The sequence below is a fragment of the Nannospalax galili genome, unplaced genomic scaffold (assembly GCF_000622305.1).
Source record: "Nannospalax galili isolate Female #2095 unplaced genomic scaffold, S.galili_v1.0 scaffold1081, whole genome shotgun sequence".
NCBI classification, from domain to species: Eukaryota; Metazoa; Chordata; class Mammalia; order Rodentia; family Spalacidae; genus Nannospalax; species Nannospalax galili.
Window position 1 is genome coordinate 181,574 of NW_008345251.1, and position 22,430 is coordinate 204,003.

At 45.1% G+C, this 22,430-nt stretch overlaps 1 protein-coding gene across 2 annotated transcripts in view; it reads left to right on the forward strand.

Moving 5' to 3' along the window:
* Positions 1–7,200: 7,200 nt before the first annotated feature.
* Plod2 (procollagen-lysine,2-oxoglutarate 5-dioxygenase 2) overlaps positions 7,201–22,430 on the forward strand; it is a 100,247-nt gene continuing 85,017 nt past the window's right edge. For both annotated transcript variants that reach the window (XM_008841437.3, XM_029567521.1), the window contains exon 1: positions 7,201–7,449. In XM_008841437.3, coding sequence (XP_008839659.1) covers positions 7,341–7,449 — 109 coding nt within the window. In that variant the 5' untranslated portion in view covers positions 7,201–7,340. The remainder of the gene's footprint in view (positions 7,450–22,430) is intronic.

Genomic DNA, 22,430 nt, shown 5'->3' on the forward strand with positions numbered 1-22,430 from the left:
AGGCGTATGTATCATGGGCTCTTCCGGTGTTCACTCTCTTCCTCTGAAGAGGTCCTGCCTAAGCAAGGACTTCCAAGGCTTCCTCTGCTACCTAGGTTCTGTTATATGCTAATCTTGATATTTTAGTTCAGTCCCTAGTCTCCTGCCTTGGCTTGATTTCTGAGAGAGAGGGAGGGAGGGAGGGAGAGAGAGAGAGAGAGAGATAGATAGAGAGAGAGCACTAGAGGGGCTATAACAGGGACCTTTCTCATTTTTCTGGTTGTTGAGATCAGGCTGTATCCTGTCCTAAGCCACTCCTCATTGTGTAAAGCTGTGACTTTTCAGGTTGTGCCTTGCCCCAACAAGCTTCATTTCACAAGCAGCATTTGGTTACATTTTGAGGATGGAGAATGACTCTAGATTTTGGGGGGCATGTAAACACCACCGTCTGTCTCATACCACTAAAGAGGCACAGACTGACAATTAACTTATTACTAAAACTTAGAGAAACCACCTAGGGTCTGTTCTCAGATCCTCTTCTTTGCCAAGTAAAGAATTACAAACTGAGAAATTTGCAGTCACAGCACACAGCCAAAGTTAATTGAAGCATACACTTTACACAGCAAAGAAAAAGACTCCCTACAAAAGGAGGGTCCAGAGCTGGAGTGCTGTCTATCCCCCCCACCCCCTGAGAATCTGGGCTTTCTATTCCCTATGGTAGAAAGTGGAACAGGACCATCACAAACAGACATGACTGTTGATGCTCCACAAAAGGGAGGGCCGGGGGAGCCAGCCACACCTCCCAACCAACCAGTCAGCCTGAGCTGCATGGCATGATGGGGAGGGGCTAAGGGTACCTAAGTGAAAAAGGCCAGGAAGAGAAGCAGGCACTCTTGCCATTTTGAAAGGCTGCTGGAAAGTTATACTATGGAAACATTCCAGTGTGGCCTTGGGGTGGGGGGGAGCCCCCACACTCCTGTAAGTAACCCCTTGCCCACTGCTCTATAAGTAACCCAATAAACTGTTGAGTTTCCCAACCTGTAGTTTGGAGGAATTATACCTCACCTCGGTTTGTCCTAAGGACTGTGTGAGGAGGGGGCCAGAAGGTGTTTGCTGACGCCCCACAAAGGAATTTTAGCAACAATTGGCATATCCCAGCAAGATACGACAAACCTGCGGATGAGTTTGAGAAAAGCATTGGTGTCCTTGATGGGGGAAGGAGACCAATGACCAAAGCAATGTTGGGTGAAGGGAGAGTGTGGACAGAGGAAATTTTGACATGGTGGGCTATCCTCATAGGGCTGGTGGGGTAGTGTCAGCAGCATGGATTATGTAATGGATAGTGAGATTTGTAACTAGGGTGAGGTCACCTAAGTCAATGTCAATGGAGGAAATCCCAGGTTGGCGATCCTCTTGTAGGTGGTGTAGAGTGACGTGCTTGGTTGAGTGGCGGGGCCTGCCATGTGATTACAGAGATGCTTTATGGACAGTGGATGGTCCAGAGCAAACGTTGCAAGCCCTGAGAGTAGCGTACCAGGACTGGAAGGGATAACACTGAGATGGGCCAACAGTCACGTCTTGGAAACAGATGATAAAAAGGCCCAAGAGTTCAGTGTCTCACCACAGTGGGGGGAGGACTGTCCTACATGTCACCCCTGAAAGGCTCAGGGACTCCTGTGGAAGAAGATGGTGGAAAAAAATGTAAGAGCCAGAGGAAGGGGTGGAGTGTGGCATAAAACTGTCCTCCAAATGTCAAGCTTAGCTGCACCTGCTTGCTTAGGATCATCAAACAAACTTGACTGTTGATGCTCCACAAGAAAGGAGGGGCCAGAAGGGTCAGCCACACCTCCCAACCAACAGTCAACCTGAGTTACACAAGGAAGAAGGCCGAAGAGAATCTACGCAGAAAAATGCCATGAGGCATGCTCTCATTGTTCTGGATGGCTGCTGGAAAGCCACAATATGGAGACTTCCCAGTGTGGCCTTGGGGTCGGGGGAGCCCCCACACTCCTGTAAGGAACCCCTCACTTGCTGCTCTGTAAGTAACCCTGATAAACTCTTTAGTTTCTCAAACTGTAGTTTGGAGAAATTATACCTCAGTTTGTCATACGGACGGTGGGAAGAGTGGGCTGGACAGCATTTGCACCTGCCAGAAGGAATTTTAGCAACAAATCCCTTTAACAACTTTGTAGTCATTCTGTAACCTACACACACACACACACACACACACACACACACACACACACACACACACCCTATATTTACTCTGTGATATGTAATGTGTGATCAGAGAGCTAGGAGTAATTAAGATTGAAATTAAATAACACGTGCTTTGACTCAAGGAAAGCCTACTTGTTATACCTGTGAATTTGTTTTTGTTCAATAAATTCTGACATTGTTGAAAGACACAAACATGTTTATGTTTCTAACAGTGTGCTCATGATGCTGGTCTCTTATTCGTGGCCTTCCCTCCACTTATGTGAGTACTTACTTGGTATAATAAGAAAATACTAGTATTTTACTAGATACATGAAACTCTGGCCCCAGACCAGTGAAATGGCTCAGTGAGTAAAAGTGTTTGCTGAGCAAATCTGATGCCCTGAGAGCCATCTCTGGAACTCAAAATGGAAGGAGAAAACCAACTCCCCAAATTGTTCTCTGACTTGCACGCACCTGGGATGACACACGTGCATCAGTACTCATATACATATCATACATATCATATACACACAAACAAAGTATATAGATGGCTCAGCAGTTAAACCTACTGTCTGCTCTTGCATGAGACCTGGCTTCAGTTCACAGCACCCATATGGTAACTACCAACCATCAGTAACTCCAACTCCAGGGAATCTAATGCCCTCTTCTGGCCTCCAAGGTTACCAGGCATACGTGTGGCACACATACACACATGTAAGCAAAACACCAGACAAAATCCCAGTGTGGACAAGGGGAAGTGGGTAATAAGCCTCAACCCTACCTGAGGAACTATTGCCAGTTGATGGCTGCTGGGAGGGGGACAGCCAGGATTATTTAAGGGTGAGATAATTGGGAGGATGACCAGGCTCCAAGGAATGGAACCACACCAAAGGGCATCTGGGGGACACACATCCGACTGTCTATATAATAGAGTATATGAAATCAGGTAGGGGGAATAGGGAGTGTAGAAGGGGAGCAGATCTAAGTGTGATCAAAATAGATAGTATGAAAGTGGAAGAAAATCAATTAAAAACCTTAAAAAACACATGAATAAAATTTAGTCTGAGGCCCTTTTTCTAAGAGCTCCATGGCAGTGGCTAAGAGATACTTTCTAAATGGTTCTTCCTGAGTACAACCTGGCTTCCTTCCCAAGCCGGAACATTACACAACTCCCGACTACTCTTGACACTCTCAGGGCCTTGCTGACACTGGCGCTTCCTTCGCATCAGGGCAACATGCCCCTGGACAGCACTGGAGCAAGACAAAGAGAAATTTTAAGAACAGAGAATGAGAAGAGTTATCATCAGAAAATATTGTTGACAGCGTTAACAGTTAATCATAAAATTCGTGGAGTTCTGCTGTTATCTATATCAACAAGATTGTTGAGGCATCGGACTTCAGTGAAACAAACTTGGAAGACTAAATGCAGACACCACAAGCATCTGCTGCTGGCCTTCAGGGGTGACTCACAGCCTAGACAGCTCTGCTCCAATCATTTTGACTAGTCACAGAGTAGCTGCTGGACTCATCTTCAGGATACTGTGCACTCTCTGGCTCTTTATGATCCAGGCCTGCTTTTTTTTATTTGATCTTGGCTGAGTTGGTTTTACATCTGACATCATTTTCCAGGGTACATGGATTTCACAACTCATGTCTAGCTAAGGAAGGTTCCGTATAAGCGTGCTAGATAACTAAAACATAATCAAGGTTAAGAAATGATATTTAATCTCAAAGTTATGGATGCGAATCAAGATCTCTTACAGAAAACCATATGTTTAGTTTTTCTCATTGGCAAGAAATCAGAGTCTAAAAGGCCAAAAGACAAGCCATGCTCTCTGGGATAACTAGTTCTGTTTGCTAATTGTAGCTCACTTAATTTTCTGTTACTGGCTCCATTTCAAAGGATGTTTGACCTTTCACCTGGGAAATCATCTTCAAGTTACAGCTTGAAGAACTGTAGAAGAAAACTGCTGAGTTCCCCAGAGTATGTTAGAAAATGTTAATACTTGAAGAGAAGCTTCAGCGTTGTGTAATGTGACCTTAAATGGTAGAGGCCACAGGGACACTTGCAGGAAATGCCGGGTTCAGATGGAGTCCCAGAGGACCACTCTGCTTTCCTGAGTTCCCTGTCTCCTCTCCATTGTGTGTCTTATACTCACTGTGGTTTCTGCTCCCAAATACAGCTTACATTTAAACTTGCATCCCAAATGCTAAAACCACTCTCCTTTCCCTAAGCCTCTCTTTTGTGGGCCCTTTTCTTGTCTGACTTTTCCCACCTCCTTTGCTGACTCCCATTCTTCTCTGGAAGGGCCTGTTCTCTTTCATTTCATGTCTTGGCTGTCTGCTTGTGTGCCTTCTTGTTTCTTTTAACTCTCCTCTATGTTATTCTGTGTTCCAAGAGCATTATTCCTCACTGCCTTTTTCCTCTTACACCCACGTTCAGATCCTCAAATTTTGTTGGTTGTACATTAAAACTTATGGAGAAATTGACTTGGTTTAGCACTACACGGTGGTACTTGATTTGGATAGTTCAGTGAAGGGAGGAAGAGAGAGTTGCTAGCTTTTTATACATGAACAGAGGTGTAGAGGCTTAGCTGGTGCCGGTCCTGCTTCCCCCTCAGATATTACCATTTCTGAGCATTGCAACCTGACTTCTCATGGCCTAGAGTTGTACCATCATTGGAGGGGCTGCTACATCACTAAGCACAGCAGTCTGGGCGTGTGTGGGAACTAACAAGTGCTCCATAGCCCTTCAATCAATGAACAATAGGGCTGGAAGTAAGACAGTGCAGGTTGCTTGCTTCTTGGATGGGTTATTTATGAGTGGTAAAGTATATATCAGGTCTATGGGCAAAGGACCACACCCAACGGGATGGACTACACATGAATCAACTCCTTAATGTCTTTTCTGGCATCTCCTCACCCTCACCTACTGGGTTTCCTCTAAACACCACACAAACTACTGTTTCTTGAACCTCAGCTCATGGCTGGCCTATGGAGGAACCCAAATGATGACAACGATTCCTATCCGAACTGTGGAAAATAAGACGAATCATTTGTTCTGCTTTGAGAGATAATAAGTAAGCCAGATCGATTGGGTATAGGATGTAGAAAGAGGTGGTTGAATTTAGTAGTGAAATAATTAGCACTCTAGGTTGAGGGATTAGAATTGTTTCCAGATCCTTTATGAAATCGTTGTGTTTGGGGATGACTAGAACGGATCTTGCTATAGTTTAGAATGGTATGATGCTGAGGACAGGAAGGTGGTTGGTGAAGAAACAGCTTGAGTTGCAGCACCAGGAGTACATTAGTCATGGAGGTAACAGGGAGAATGGCAGAGAAAACAGGAAGGAAAAAACTCCCACAGCTCTGTGAGTCCAGAGCGTCCAGCCATGTGAGTAAGAGCATCACTAACAGATGAAGAAACTGGGAGTGTATCTAGATCTGAGGAACCAAAGACGGTTCGTGCAGCCACGGGAACAGCCAAGGGGAAATCTCCAGCAGGCAGCCAGACTGGAAAGCTAAGAGGGGAGGAAGGGTTAGGTTTCACAATAGGACACTTTCAGACTGGGAGTGAAGGGTCTATTTTAAAAAATCCCAGAGGCACTTGCTTTATAGAAGGTTTTAAATCTGAGCCTCATCAGGGGAGGAGGAGGGGCATAGTAAACAATTATTGGTGGACTCTATTGTCAAGCATACTGTCAAGCATACACGGAAATCCAAGTTCTAGCCAGGTGAGTTGAGGATACCAGATCCCGGAAGCAAGAAGTCAAGTCAAGGAACATGGCAAAGACAAATCTGGAATTCTGGAAACTGATTTATCCAACAGACCAGCTGTTCCTGCACAACATTGGACTCTGAGGGTTGGTCTGTTTGCCGGGAGGCCTGACTTCATGGCACAGCACCTGCCACCCAGTGAGGGAGGCTATAAAAGAAACTGTCTTTTGGCCTTTTCTGCTTCAGAGTAAATAAACCTTACTTCATTCCTCTTCCAGATCATACTTTCCATTTCTTTAATGGTTTCTATGCCTCTCTAAACGTCTTCCAATTTTCCTTTACTTAAAAAAGAAAAAAGTGACCAAACCTTCAAAACCCAGTAATAGCTGGCTCAGTCTTAGGCTCAGGAAATGTTTTTCTCCTTTAAATGTCACACCCCAAACATTTCTTTAACCTGTTTTTAATCTACTATTTGGTGTCCATCTTCCTGTGATAGTATGCTAATTTTACTTAAATTGTGAGCATGAACTTGAATAATTCTAATTTCAAAGGCTCTGAGTTAGAATAAGTATTTCCTTCTTCCTCTAGGGAAGATTTGAGTAGAAGAGCGAGGCCAAATTTCTTCTGCCATAACGTAACACACACCACGGAATGTTTGAGACAAAGTTGACAAACTTTTGCCCTGTGCAATTCAGTTTAGACCACGGGGTAAAGCGCGAGGGACACAGCAAAAGGGCTTTGTGTACACACTAAGCAAAGCCTGCAGCAGCGGAGGCGGCTCCCAAGAGCCCAGGGATGGCGCCCCTGCACCTCCAGGAGTAACTTTCCGTGTGCACAGCAGGAAGACCCTGTAAGGCACAATCCCGGGTTGCACAGGCTGGGCTCGGGCTGCGCGGGGTTTACAGGCCTCATTACTGGAAGGGGTGTGCCGCTCTCCTGGCATTCGCCGCGGACGGAGTGCAGTTCACCGCGCAGCTAAAACGTGTTCACAGGCGCAATAAAAGCACGGCCTTCCGTGACCGGGCGCGGTGGCTGCACTCCGAATCAGCTGCGCGGGGGGCACACCGGTCCCTACGGCCTCGTCGTTCCTCACCGCCCGGCGCCGGCGGGCGCGCCGCGGAAGATTCTGGAGCGCGGGGAGGCGGGGAGAGCAGAGGGGCGCCGGGCTCCTCCTCCGCCCCGGCGGCTGCCCCGGCTCAGGGGCTCGTGAGGCCGCACACGTACGCCGACCGACCGGGTGGGTGGAGGCGCAGCCCCGACGGCCCCTCGGTGAGGTCAAAAAAAGCCCCCGCCGCGGCTCTTAAGTCGGGCCGCCGCCCGCTCCGCGCGCTCCGTCCGCCGGGTCCGCACCCGGCCCTCACTTGCGCCTCCCTCGCCGCTACCGCCCGCCCGGGGTCCCGCGTCTCGCGAGAAGTCGCCGCTGCAGGTCGTGGGCTCCGGGGAAGATGGGGGCCCGGGGCCCGGAGCCCCGGCTGCTCTTGGGGGCGCTCGCGCTGCTCGCCTGGACGACGGGTCTCTGCGCGGGAACGGAGACGCCCTCAGGCGTCGCTGCAGGTGAGCGCCGGGCGCCCGGCTCCATCCGTGACGCCTCCGTCCCCCGTCCGTCCCCCCTTCACCCGGCGCCTGCGGTCCGTCCCGGCTCTGGCTATCCCGCCTCCGCCCCGCTCCGCACACCTAGCCGTCTCCTCATCCCCCTCATCCGTCCCCAGCCCTTCATCGCCCGCCCCCATTTCCCCACTCATCTCCCGGTCCGTCCAGCCTCCTGGCCGTGGGTCCGGGTTTGCGCCGCAGGTCCTGGCTCCATCCAATCCCTGTCTGCCTTCTCATCCTATCCCTCATCCTTTCCTTCATCCATGCTGCCTCCCCTGTCCCGGGTCCCGCAGGAGCGCCGGGTCCCTGCTGCGTCCGCCCGCCCGCCCGCCCGCCCCCCTTCCCTGGCCGAGCGGTGCGTCCCGCCGCCGCCCGGACTCGGGCTTCTCTAGCTCTGGGTCTCACGGGCACCTTTTCTGTCGCTTTGTTCCCTTCCTTTCGGTGCTGAGCCTCCGTTATTCCTGCTGAGCCTCAACTCCAGGCTCCGCGCTTTCCGATTGATGGCCACAAGTTCTCTCCAGTGCGTCTTGCAGCGGGCAACGCTGCCTCAGTCCAGAAACCTCGCTCAGGACCTGACCTTGCGCACCTAGGCTGATGCTCTGTGCTCCCCACCCTGCGACCCTGCCGGCTTGCGGACTTTGGGTTTCAGTGGCAGGCTGTGCAGAGCTTTCCTGAGCCCCGGCCCATGGCTTGTGATCGGAAGCTGCGACTGCATCGATTAGTCTAGACAAGTTACTGTGAATCAGAACTTTCTGGTTCCAGCCAGAAGACAGCCCTTCTAACATGCTTTTACCGTCCCAGAGAAATCCTTGACTTTTCCACTTAGGTGTGCAGCATTCTGAAACCAGGCTTTGCGTTTAAACGACCTGACCTGATGGACCTTGGGCGGGTAGCATCATCTTGCTTCTCCCTGTTACTGGTTGGTTGCTTTCCTACAGGATCTTAAACCTAAGAGCATACATCTCCATCTCAGGATTCCATTTAGAAGGTGGCATTTGGCAGTCTAGCTGGTTCACAGTAGCCACAGTTTTACCTTCCTCAGGACTTACAGGAAACTTCAGCAGGCTAACAGGCCCCTCTTAGATTTCTGTGGAACAGAGCGTGCTTTGTTGGCTGAAGAAATGTAGCATTCACTCGTTTCTCTCAGCCCCAGGGAGCGTTTCTTTCTGTATGGTACGTGGATTGTTTGTAAGGGACATCTGAACCGCTGGTATTTCTGAGTCTGAACTGAATTTTACCATGTACTGAAGCTATTTCTTTTAGCATAACACCTGAAAATACAGTAACTGCAGATGGAAAAAGAAGAATTTCCTTAGAAACATTTTCTCTGTTGAAACACCCAAATACATTTTTATTGATAATCTCAAGGACTTGTTTCACAGGTCAGTTTCAACTTTTGTGTAGTGAACACACGTTTTTTTTTTTTTTTCACAGTGAACATCCTTGCAAAGATGGTCTTTAAATTCATAGCCAAAATCAGTTCTTTCCCCACGCAAGCTTTGAAATTTCGTAGAGTTGGGCAGTAAACTTTGAATGGACTGTAACATCAGAGTAAGGGAATTTCATATATGAGTGTTTTGCACATGAAACCCATGGTTGACATTTGAGGACTGGTTTCTGTGGTAGGTGGGTACAGAGGGTTCAGTTATGAGCTAAATGTAGGAAATACTGTGCACTAGGTAGAGGCGGCAACTGTAGCCAATTTGGTTACATACACAGGTAGATACTCATAGGTTATGTGATAAGCTAATTAGTGCAGAAGATACATTATTTGATAATGCCATAGAATTACGAGCTGTGGCTAATTTTATCCCTGAAATATTACAACTGAAAATGGACTACATAAATATCCAGGTTCTCTTGAACGACTAAGTTGTCTATACTAGTAGGTGGTCTTTAGGAGGAGCCTAGACCTCCTCTGACTCTCATTATTTATCAAACTGTCCTAGTTAGTTATTAAGAAATGGATGCAGAACTAGGGAGATGAGATGGCTCAGTTGGTAAAGAAGTGAAGTGCTTGCCTGGCAAGTATGAGGTCCTGAGTTTGAGTCCCTGGAGCCAGAAGCTGGGCATGGTGTCCCAGCCTTGTAATTTGTGATGTGAAATGGGAGGCAGACAGAGGCATCTAGTGTAAGTGGTGATGTCTAGGCCATTGAGAGACCCTCTCAAACAAAAGCTGGAAGGCACCCAAGGGGAGGTTCCCGAAGTTTTCCTGGGATCTGCACATTCCCATGCATACCTGCACGCATGTGCTCACCCTCCTACACAGAAGAAATTCACTTAGTAAACATTTCTTGACCATAGTTTAAGAAACTATGGTTTGAACTGTACCCTTTGCTCTTGGTGGCTTTTTGTGTGTTTGTGAGGAGCTTAGCAGCATTCCTGGCTTCACACTTGGTTCCCGAAGTTTTCCTGGGATCTGCACATGCCCATGCATACCTGCACGCATGTGCTCACCCTCCTACACGGAAGAAATGCACTTAGTAAACATTTCTTGACCATAGTTTAAGAAACTATGGTTTGAACTGTACCCTTTGCTCTTGGTGGCTTTTTGTGTGTTTGTGAGGAGCTTAGCAGCATTCCTGGCTTCACACTAAATGCCAGTCGCATTGAACTATCTCTCTGAGAACAAAAGATGTCTCAAAATAAAAATTGGCCAAATGGTCTCTGAAGGGTGAAGTGGCCCAGGCTTGGGAATCACTAGGTTAGATTCATAGGTATCCTAGAGGTATAGTGGTGTTATAATGTTACTGGAAGAATAGTAACTCCTCGGCCTTCTATTCATTTCTGAGATGGGGATCTCCTTGTGTTGCCCAGGTTGGTCTGGAATTCCTGGGCTCAACCTCAGCCTCCTAAGTAGCTAGAATGACAGGTCTTTACTCCTGTGCCTGGCAGTAGTTTTTTAAAAGCAAATCTTTATCCTATTGTACCAGTGAGTGCGGCTCACACAAGTTTTAGAATATGTTTTCCAGCTCTGGGCTGTGTGTTCAACAGTTAGAAATGCTGCTGTTTGCTCCCCTAACTGGAGTTCTGCTGTGTACCCAGTTGAGTCCCTTTTGGCTAACCCTGTGTTCTTAGCCTGGAGAGAATGTAGACAAAATTTCAGTTAAAATAGTCATTTTCTCTTAGAATCATTTACTGGGATCATCTGTCTTTCACATAGCTTTCCCAAGCAGAGCTCTCTCCAGTGCAGACTCTGTCTTGTAGATGTGAGGAGTATGGTGGCCGTATTCCTGCCTAGCCTTTGCAGTTAGGAATCTAGACTTGGGTCCAAACCCATGTGTGGTTTTAGAGGTACCTTGGCTAGTTTATGAACTAAATTGGGTAGAAACCACGTTTCAGGCAAAAATGAAGGAAATGGTTTTAGACATTTCTGTCAGGACTAGTATTTTTCAACGATCTTCATTTATAATCTCTTTAGTTTGCTCTGGTACGTTCAAGGAGGAAAGGAAAGACTTGTCCCTATCTGTTGATGCAAACCAGTAATTTACAGGGTGGAGAGGGAAAGAGCAAGTCTCTGGAGAAGCTGTGGGGAGGAAAGGAGGGGAGGTTGTGTTCTGTGTCTAAGTCTAGCTTCCAGGGGTTTCCTCCCTTGCTGTCTTTTCTTTCTTTATAATGTCTTAATTTTGTAAATCAGATTTGCTTTGTGTTGTGTTTATGATTAGCAAATTACAAACTATTTGCAATGGATTGTTTTATTCATTTTTATGCTCTTCCAAATGCCTGCCCTGCCCTTTGGCCACAAAAGGGTTCCCAGTTTCTTTTGCTGAACTTAATGTCTTCTGTAGGTAGCATGCAGTCATGAGATGAGCTCCTTTCTCCAGATCTTCAGTGACTTGGCCCAGCACCCTTTCTTCCTCAGGGACCCCCACTACTAGGACTTAGCACTGTAACCATGACATCAGCCAGGATCTTGTTTCTGAGCCCCTGTGGGCAGCTCTTCACCACAGCGTGCCTTGGCCTCTCTAATAGAATGTGGTGCATTTGGTGTCCTTTCATGTACTTGTATGCCACAATCCTTGATAGGGCTGAACCTGAGATATGGGGTGTTCTGTAACTCCCTCAAGATCACAATACTGGAAGCAGTAAAAGGAGCTTGTACCCTTTGCTATTCTCCATGCCCCCCCTGCCCTCATTATTCGGTGGGACTTTTGGGTCTGTGGAAAAGAAGTGGAACCTGGGCCTTAGTGACTAAGAGAGAGGAATGCTTTAACAAGAAAAGCATGCGGATGACAGGTTTATGTTCACAGTGGTGTAGGTGCAAGACCAAAAGCCAGTTGGGCCCTCAGCCAGGGACAGACTGAACCATGGGCCACATCCACATGGTCAAACCCAACTAGCTGTTTTAGTCTTTGAGCAAAGACTTTAGATTTTAGAATGGATGGCAAATAACAAAAGGAAAATAATATGAGAAGTGAGAACTTTGTAAACTGAAAGTCATGTCTCGGGTCCCATTCATTAGCTGGCACACTAGTGGCTGTGGTGTTCTCGGCAAGAGCTGAGAGGTTGCTGTGCAGAGAGGATGGACTACACTCTCTAAAATATTGACTGTCTTAAACAGCACTGTCCCTGCCGCAGGAGATGACATTCTCTCTGGAGCTGTAACACGTGTAGATCGCTGTTCTCTTGGAAGGAGCCACATTTGGGACAGTAGCAGCTGGCTTTGGGCATGCCAGCGCCTGGTTTTCATTTTAGATAACTACCAGTGATTCCTGCAATATTTAAAACAGCACTTGAAGCTAACTAGATATGTGCTTTGGTGCAGATTGTTCACATGGTCAAAAATGAATAAAATATTCCATTGGCCAGAAGGAAAGGAGATGCAGACCTCACGTTTTGTATATTCCACGCATTTATTCAAGAATCTTGATTGTGAACTTTGGCTTAGTTCCTTGGAGGAAATGATTAGCTCTTTTGTCAGTCAGAGTTTTTATTCTCCTTTAAGTGTTGCCATAAATCAGGCTGAGCTGAGAAAGAGGTGTCTTTTAAAGTGACAGGAGCTATTTCGTTTCTGTTTTACTAATTTGTGTTTTTGTGGATTCCTTGGCTCACTAAACAGAAGTAATTTTCAAAGCTAATGAGATTGTAGTGACCCCAAAACTAGTTACTCAGAGCAGTAGATTAGGGCAGCGTGCCATTTGCTGTGTTCATTCTGCATACTACTTAAAGGTGTGTTGAAAGCTTGGTTTATTATCCACTGCTGAAGTGCAGTGTGGCACTGTTAAATTATCACCCTACTAACTATGCCACACAAGGATGCCTATAACTTTAAAATAGGGTAACTTCAGATATATTACTGTTTATGCAGAAATGCTGTTTACAATGTAAAATATAGTAGCTTCATGTTTTATTGTTTTGTTTTGTTTTTTTAATTCAAGGTAACGTTACTTTTAAGAATTTAGATGGGAAGTATATAGCTTTTCTACAACAGGGAAGACTTGCATTCATATTTTCTTTTGTGTTAATAGAGGGAATTTAGTTTTAATAGGAGTTTATAAAATATAACTCTCTTTAGTTTCAAATTTTAATTCAGATCAGAACCTTTACATATTTATTGATTGACTGACTTGTGACTTTTTTCAAACCTTGACAGTCTTAGTTGAGTATTATAGCAGTTTTCTCAAAGTAATCGTGATATTTCATTCCTGTTGACATGACTGTATCCCTCTTATTTTTCTTGGATTTATTTCTTAAAGGAGATGTGATGAAGTACCATGAGCACTCTGGCAAATCACTTTGCTAGCTGTGTGTCCTCTTCTGCTGCCAGAAATTCAGCTTAGTGTTTAGTTTGTATAAGTGTAGACTTAAGTTCTGACCAGCCAGGGAAAAATCTGAGGACACCAGAAGTCTTTGCTTTTAATCATGGAGATCTTTCCTTTCACCTTTCTGTTTTGTTTGTTTTGAAACGGGGTCTCCCTGTACCCCTGGGTGACTTGAAACTCACTATGTAGGCCAGGTTGGCCTAGATCTCACAGAGATCTTCCTGTCTCTGCCTCCAGAGTGCTGGAATTAAAAGGCGTGTACCAGCATGCCTGGTGACGTCACTGTTCTTTTTGTTTCTCATCAAAGTATTGACATCTGTGCAAAGTTCTGAGTAATGAGGATGTTCTAGCAGTGCCAGGATAGGACAAGTTAGGCCCCCCTATGTGGAACGGTGTCTCCTGGGCTGACGACTTCTATTCCAGGACTACTGTACTTAGAATCAAAATTTTCACCAGAAATGAAAAAAACCGAAACATTTCAAATTTGAATGCAATATAAAGACAGTGATAATTAATTACTGCAAATACTCCTCTTAGTACAGATGAGTTTTAAAGAACATACACTAAAATGTGGGGATAAACTAAATGAAGGGATAGCAGGGAGTTTTTCTAACAAACTGTGGTAAGTTTACTAAGTTGGCCAGAGCTATAATTATAGCTCATTTACTATATTGGTGATTAGTTTATTTTAATGTTACTTTGATTATTTTTTGAAGGTTGCATTAGTCAGAGTTCTCTAAAGAAAACAGAACTGGTATGTGTGTGTATATATCTGATGCCCTTAACTCAACAGACTAAGAAAGTAATAACAGTATTAGGAGGGGTGATTGACCCAGACTACTGGGGGAAATTGGACTGGTTCTCCACAATGGAGGTAATGAGGATTGTATCTGGAAGGCAGGTCTATATATATGATGACTTTTGGTGTTACTATGTCCTGTGATTAAGGTCAATGTTACTATGTCCTGTGATTAAGCTCATTATATATATGAAAACAATGGTGAGGTCATAATTTCACCTAACATGATAGAACTATCCCTTCATATGATGATATCTTAGAGTAGGTGATAAGGTCTTCGAGGAATGCTAAGTCCTTTAGTTTCTTATACCAGTATGATCACACAGGTTCACAACACTTAACCACTTAACACATCTCAATTACACATTCAAAAAAAGGACAACACAAGTATCTGCTTAACATATGTGTATATATGCAGAAGCATATTCTTAACCAAACAGGAGAAACACACTCATATCAATTACAATCCACATTTCTGCAACTGGTCACGTGGCCTAAGTTGGTACTTTGTACCTTCCTCTACTACCCATTCTGTATTTCGTCCACCATCAGCAAGCACCTCTGCAGGTCTTGGCTCTTCCCCTGGAGGAGTGACCCATACTTTCATCCCTGAAGGGTCTGGGCCATTTGTTGTCCTGTCTGGATTGGGTTGTTGCAGTTTCCCATTGACCTTAATCACAGGACATAGTAACACCAAAAGTCGCCCTAAGGAATCTCCTGCCTTCCAGATATAATCTTCATTACCTCCATTGTGGAGAACCAGTCCAATTTCCCCCTGGTAGTCTGGGTCAATCACCCCCCTAATACTGTTATTCCTGTTATTCCTTTTTTTTTTTTGTCTTTTTGAGACAGGGTCTCCCTGTAGCCCCAGCTGTCCTGGAACTCACTATGTAGACCAGGCTGGCCTTGAACTCACAAAGATCCACCTGCCTCTGCCTCCAAAGTGCTGGGATTAAAGGCGTGCGCCATCACGCCCAGCATGTTATTCCTTTCTTAACCTGCTGACTTAAGGGCATCAGAAGCCCAAAGTGGCCAGGAGGAAGTGTTAGCTTCCAGTTCAAGGGAATATTTATTGTGTCTCTTGGCAGACGCACTCCCTCCTCTGGAACCAAAACATCTAAGACAGCAGAGTGCAAAGTTGCAGGTACAGGAAGGAAAATTTTTCCTAGTGGGTCACTTGCGGTGATAGTGAGTGGAATCATTTCCACTTCCACCCCTTGATTCCTGGACCCTTGAATCCTGGCTATAGGAGAAACAGTACCATATATTGGACACTGATTCAAAGCATACATTGCCTTCTGGAGGACCCTGCCCAGCCCTCCAGGCTATTGCCACATAATTGGTGCTGTAGCTGTGTCATTAAGAGGCCATTCCATCGCTCAGTCAAGCCAGCTGCTTCAGGATGGTGGGGAACATGGTAAGACCAGTGGATTCCATGACTATGGGCCCACTGTTGCACTTCTTTGTCTGTGAAGTGAGTTCCCTGGTCAGAAGTGATACTGTGTGGAATACCATGATGGTGGATAAGGCGTTCTGTATGTCCCTGGATGGTAGTTTTGGCAGAAGCGTTATGTGCAGGAAAAGCAAATCCATAAGCAGAATAAGTGTCTGTTTCTATAAGGCAGCAGCTGTAGCCAGGTCAGCTTTCGTGAGTGGGAGTCCATGCTGTCAAGCCTATGCGATAACCTCCATCTCTGCCACCATGGCCACTTTGTTCTTGGGCCCATTGAGCAGTGACAGGGATAGCTGAAGAAAGAGGCTGACAGTCCACAGAGCGGGTCATCCGATCTACTTGATTACTGAACTCATTTTCTGCTGAAGCCACCTTTTGCTGAGCATCTACGTGAGACACAAGTATCGTCACATCCTTTGCCTAGTTGGAGAAATCGTCAACATACTTCTCCAACATACTTCTTCCCCAAATGTCTTTCTCACCAATTTTCCAGTCATGCTCTTTCCAAGTCCCTGACCATCCAGCCAAACCATTGGCTACAGCCCATGAATCAGTATATAATCACACTTCCAGCCATTTCTTCTTCCAAGCAAAATGCACGACCATGTGAACTGCCCAAAGTTCTCCTGCTGTGAAGACTTTCCTTCCCCAGTGTCCTTCAGGGTTGTTCTAGAAATTGGCTGTAATGCCACAGCTGTCCACTTCTGAGTGGCGCCTGCATAGCATGCAGAACCATCTGTAAACCAAGCCCTAGTCTTCTCTTCCTCAGTCAACCGATCGTAGGGCACACCTCATAAAGCCAGAGGTGCATGCTTGAGAACAGGAGGCATTGTAACAGGACTAGGAATCATAGGCATTTGGGCAACTTCTTCATGTAACTTGCTTGTGCCCTCCATGTATGTAACATCTCCATTTGATAATGGATTGTTGCTGTGCACGTCCTACTTTATGGCTTGGTGGGGTCCTATAGCACCCAGGGCTAAACTAAATGAGAGGGTATCAGGAAGTTTTCTAACAAACTGAGGTAAGCTTACTAAGTTGGCCAGAGTTATAGTTATATCTCGTTCACTATATTGATGATTAGTTCATTTTAATGTTACCTTGATTATTTTTTGAAGGTATAGGCTATCCATTTATTCCATCAACTCATCTTTGACTTTTTCCTTAGGGTTAGTCTCAAATATTTTGGTTGAATTTCTTTATTTACTTTCTGGTTTTTGAATTCCTTCAAAAAGCGATGTGAGAGGGAGGCCTTTCCCTTGGCTTGAATAGTATAGTTACACTCCATATGGACAGGCGAATCTTCTTCCTTACTGGACACATGAATCTTCTTTATGGATAAAGGAACTTTTGAGCATACGCTTTTTTTGTTTTGTTTTTGAGGTGGAGCTACATAAGTAGCCCAGCCTGGCTTCAAACTTATAATCCTCCTGCCTCAGTCTCCCAAATGCTGGGGGTATAGGTGTTAGGTTCTAGAAAAAACCAGGCCTGCAGAGACCACTCTGAGGCAAGAAAAGGGAAATTTATTGGGAGATATGAGCTGCTGGGTCACTCTCACGGGAGAAAGAGGCCAGGAGTTTCTCATCACAGCGGGTTGGATTTTATAGGATTTTTTTTTTTTCCTTTTGAGGGTAGGGGGAGGTAAGGCTGTAGCAGAAGGTGGTGGTGGGGGCATCAGTCAATAGCAGGTGCTCTGGAGGGGGGAGCTTTAATTAAGTGTTTTTCAGTTTTCTAGCTGGCAGTGATAGAAAATTGCAGTTATGATCAGGGGGTGTTGTTAAAAGGGGGAGTCGGGTAGCTACTGAGAAACTAAGGTGGTTTAGTTTCTTTTTTCTGAGAATGCTGTCCCCCGGGTTGTGGTTGCCATGTTGTTGGTCGATAGTGACTCTGTCTTGGGGCCTAGTTCGGCCTAACAGCAGGTATATACCATTATTCCCACCTTGGCATGTACAGTTTTTGTTCGTATCACCACTGTTCCAGACACTCAGGTACACAGCAAAGATATTGGGTAACCGTTAGATCACAAACACTTTAGCCGCTATGAGCCTCATAGTCTGGGCCACACTCCTCTCTCCTCTCCCCCATCTCCCCTCTCCCCTGTCTCCCCTCTCCCCGTCCCATCTCTCTCACCAGGGAGAGCTGACTTGCAAGTGCTACTTAGAGCCTTACAGATCACAGCCCCATGCATCTTTCACAGCTCTCACAAGAATTGTTATGTCGCAGTTTCTTCTGAAATAAAACCGGCAAAACCTTTTTTTAATTACCTTTCTGTTGCTGTGATAAAACACCAGGATCAAGGCAACTTATAAAAGGAAGAGTTTATTTGGTCTAATGGTTCCTAAGGCATAAGAGCTCTTTGTGTCAGAGGAAACATAACAGGAGGCATCCCAGAGCAGAAAGCAGGCACAGGAAGCAGAGAGTGAGCTGGAAGTAGGGCAAGGCGTGGAACTCTCAATTCCAGCCACCAGCGATGTGCTTCCTCCAGCAAAGCCACACCTCCCAGATGATCCTTGACTTTCCCCAAATAGCACCATCAATTGGGGACCATATACCAAGTGTTCAAATACTTGAGCCTATGTGGGGCAACACTCATTCAAACCACCACAACTTCTGTCTTGGGAGGAAGGTGTTAGGATATAGGATATTCCAAGACTGAAGTAAAACTACATCCTTCAGGGAATCTCTTAAGCATGGGACCTAAACAACTTGAAGACTTCAGGAAGTCCCTGTAACTGACCATATTCACTAGGCCTCTCCCTCTCCAGGCATGTATGTATAAGTCCGAAGGAGTGCTGACATATTTCTCAGACCAGCTGAGCTGCCAGAAGAGGCTCAGCTTAGCTACCCACAAAGGACACTATCCAGCCCATTGAGCTGCCTGTGCAGTGCGCTGTAGGTTTCTTGCTTTCAAAGGCTGTTACCCATGCTGGGGTGGGCTTTGGTGATGCAGCTATCTGTGAGTCATTTCTGCTTCTGTAAATAATCCCTTACCCATGTTCCTGTAAGTAGCCCCAGTAAAACTCATTGGTTCATCAAGTTGGATTTTGAACCCATCTCCTTACTCTCTTCTGTTATTGGGTCCCTATCTGGGGTAAGTAGACGTTTGTTCATGGTGCCCCAGGAATAATGTTATATAACAAGAACCCCCCTTGGGGGGCATTTCCAGATAACTGAAACTACAACAGCTTTGCAGAAGACAAAGCTGCCTCCTGGCGTACTAGCTAGACCCACTGTTGGGAAGATGCCCTTCATCCAGGAATGCCCTTGTGCCCTTTTAAACACCTACTTCAGGAGAAACACAAGACAACATAAAGTCTCTAAGTAAGTGGGCACATTTGGGGGGGCACGATACCTTCCCCTACTTTCACACAGGGAACCTTAAAAGAACAAACTCTGCTCTCTGAGTGGGTTAAAACGTTCTGTTTAACCCCTGCGCTCCATCCTGTTCTCTAATAAACTCTTGGCCTGAAGGTTGGATCTACTTTGTCTCTCGGTATCTCTCTGCTGTATGCCTTTCCTCCCTGAAACCAACAGCATGCACCGTGCTATCCTGATCAACTTTTGCAGGCTTAGCAATAAGTAAAAGACATGCATGGATTTGAGCTCGCACACCATCCACTGGGAGGGGACACCCAGAAGCCATCCTCCTTCTAGCTAGAACTCCCAGCCCCTGGACGCATCTTTGCCACTGACTTTTTCTAGTTAATTTGGAGCCATGTGGGGGTCTTAGGTAATACTACACAGAGGACTAAGAAACGAGCCGGTTAATTTTAGGTACTTAACTTTTTTCTTTTCTTTTAGTACTTCTTAAAAATTATGTATAAATGTGTGTCTGTGTGGAGTATGTGCCATAAGAGGACAAGGGTGTCCAATTGCCCTGCGACTGGAATTATAGGCAATTGTGAGCTGCCGAATGTGGATGGTGGGAACTGAACTCAGGTCCTCTGGAAGAGCAGTATGCTTTTGTAACCTCTGAGTTCTGCCCCTCCATCTATTTAGACACTTTTTTTTTTTTTTTGAGATCAAGTCTCACTTACACAGCCCAGGCTGACCTTAAACTGGCAGTTCTCTTCCCTCAGCCTCCTAAATACTGGAATTCTGTATCAGTTCCCTAACCATTTAAAAATGTTCTTCCTGGTTGTATAAGTGTGCTAAACACCAGCAGGTATTTGTTTTAAAAAATTCTGCAAATAAAGAACTTAAACCATTTCTTTGAGAAAGAAATAAGAAATACGTTTGCACACAAACCCAAATGACCTCGCTAACTCGCTCTCCTGGGAAGTGTTGCACGGCTGTTGTGCCCAGGGCAGACTGGTTGTTTGGTTGGGTTTTTCCAGCCCTGCCCAAGCCAGCTCTGAGGCCCCTTGTCTGCAGAGGTCCCTGCTCCTGCTCCAGCCATTCTGGTCTGTCCTGGCTGCCAGCTGGCACCACGACTGTGACCAAAGTTCCCTGCTCATTCAGCCCTCTGAATTCCTGCCCACCACATCCAGAAAAGGACAGCTCTCTTTTCTTAGTTTAGTTTAGACAAGGTTGGAATTTTTTAAACAGTGACTTTACTAGGTAACCACAGGCAAAACAAAACCAAACCCTTAACTGGAAAATCACCAAAGCGATGAAGAGACTTGCAAAGTAGAAAGAGTTCTGGGTGTTTTCTGACTTCATGTAGTTAGAGCCTCCACTCCTGGCACACGCTTGGGTTTCCAAAATCCTTGCCCAGCTTTTGTTTGTCTGTTCTTTCATCTTCTCACCTTTCTAGCACTTTCTTTTATAGAGACAACTGTTTTCCAAGGCAGGAATCCTTAACATCCATGATAGATGGGTTAGTGCATGGACTCGGTTTATGTATGTTCTCTTGGGCATGTATCTGCGTAGGCATAGCCTCATAGCCCTCCACTTCCTTAGTGGGAGGAAGTTTTTGCTTGCTTTCTAGAACTCTTTTTGTATTGCTTTAAGTCTTGATTTTGAGCAGTAATTTGCAATGACTTTTATGACTCGATGTTGTTTACTAAATACTTAATTAGCTAAGATATGAAGTTTTCCCCTAATACTTCCTGGTGGTAGCTAAAACAGTAGCATAATTCTCATTGTCCAATACTCTGAAGTGTGACAGCGTTTCAGGATTTGAGTAGAGTTTATTCAGTGCCTTTTCTATGTTCTGCTGTTTTGTTTTTGGAAGGAAGAAAATGTAGCCTCAGGGGCTGGGGAGATGGCTCAGCTTAGTGGTTAAGAGCACTAACTGCTTTTGCAGAAGACCTAGGTTTGTTTCCCACCACCCACTTAGTAGCTAACAATCACCCACAACTTCAGTTCCAGGGAATGGATCAGACTCCCTCTTCTAGCCTCTGTGGACATTGCATAAATGAATATACTTAACATGCAGGCAAAACACTCAAAGTAAAAATACATTAAAAAGTTTTGTAAAGTAATGAACAGAAACCCACAATATTTAGTTCTTTTGTATGCTGAAATTCTCAGAAAATTAATAGGAAAGCAATTCATATGTAAAGCTGTAGAGCTCAAAGAGTCCTTAGGATGACATGCAGGCAAGAGTGTGGACATCTGGCACCAGGGGGTGGGTGATGTCTCTTTACTCAGCAGCCCTGAGCCTGAACCGGCCCTTCCTCTGTGGTATGAGATCTTTCCCTCACTGTTCCTTGCTGCTTCTTAAATTCTAATTGTAGGGTGAGTGGCGGAAAGGAAGTACTGGCAGGAATCAGAAGAGAGGCTCCAGGAAATCTGGTAGGATTTTTTTATGCCAAAATGAAGAGAGATACAGTGGTCTTGTATTTTGAAGCCTATATATATATTTTTTATCTGATTATTACTAGTCACAGTTGGTTAATTTCTGAGCTTCTTGGCATCTGAGCATGGATATAAAGTCATCAGGTAGATTTCATTGGTAATGTTTTTCACATCTACTAATTATTATTATTATGATTTTTAATTATTTATTTCATAACCAGATGATTAGAAGAGACATTTCATTACAACACCATTGGCATATTCAATAACAATTTCCAGAGGTAAGATGCTTCTCTTTCAAAATTCGTTGTAAATTATTAGGTTTACAGTTGTATTAATACAGTTATACAATATTGTACTCCGTATAAACCCTATAAGACATAAAATTAAATGAGGTTTTAAACATTGAAAAAGATCTCCATTTCATTATTAAAATACACAGTTTCATACAGAAAAATTCATTTTTAATACAACTGACACTAAGATGCATATGCGTTTCTAATCTTTTATATATCTGATTATTACTAGTCACGGTTACTTTCTGAGCTCCTTAGCATCTGAGCATGGATATAAAGTCGTCAGGTACATTTCAGTGGTAATGTTTTTCACATCTACTAGTTATTAAGGAGCAAATTTTATGTTTTGAAGAATATTTTTTTTTAATAGATCCACTTCCCAGGTAGCACCGTCCCATAGCCTCCCTCCCCCCACTAGAGCCCTTATACTCTGATATCCCTACTACTGTCTGCTGTGTTGTCAGCACCTCCAGCCATTCCCCACTACTTGTCCTTCTGGTGAATCGAGGTCTTTGTTTTAGGAGGGTCAGCTGTTCCTCATCTAGAAGCAATCAGTTGTCAATATTCCTTCAGATAAGATTGGGGTCTGCTGTTCAATTTCCCAGCTCTTTCCTGGGTTACTATTTGGGAATCCCTTTGGCCACCCTGGCCTACAACTCAGAAGGAGGTATCTCCTGTCTGGCACTGTTGCTTGCTTTGTAGCCTCCAGCTATTATACACATGGACTCATAGAGATAATGTTTGTATAATTTGTCAGATTATTGGACTAATATGGTTGTCTCTGCTCTTTTATAACTAGTTAGACAATCTCTCTCTCTCTCTCTCTCTCTGTGTCTACACTTCTGGGATGGTTTCCGCATTTTAAAAGCCCCCATTTTCCACATTTTTCCCTT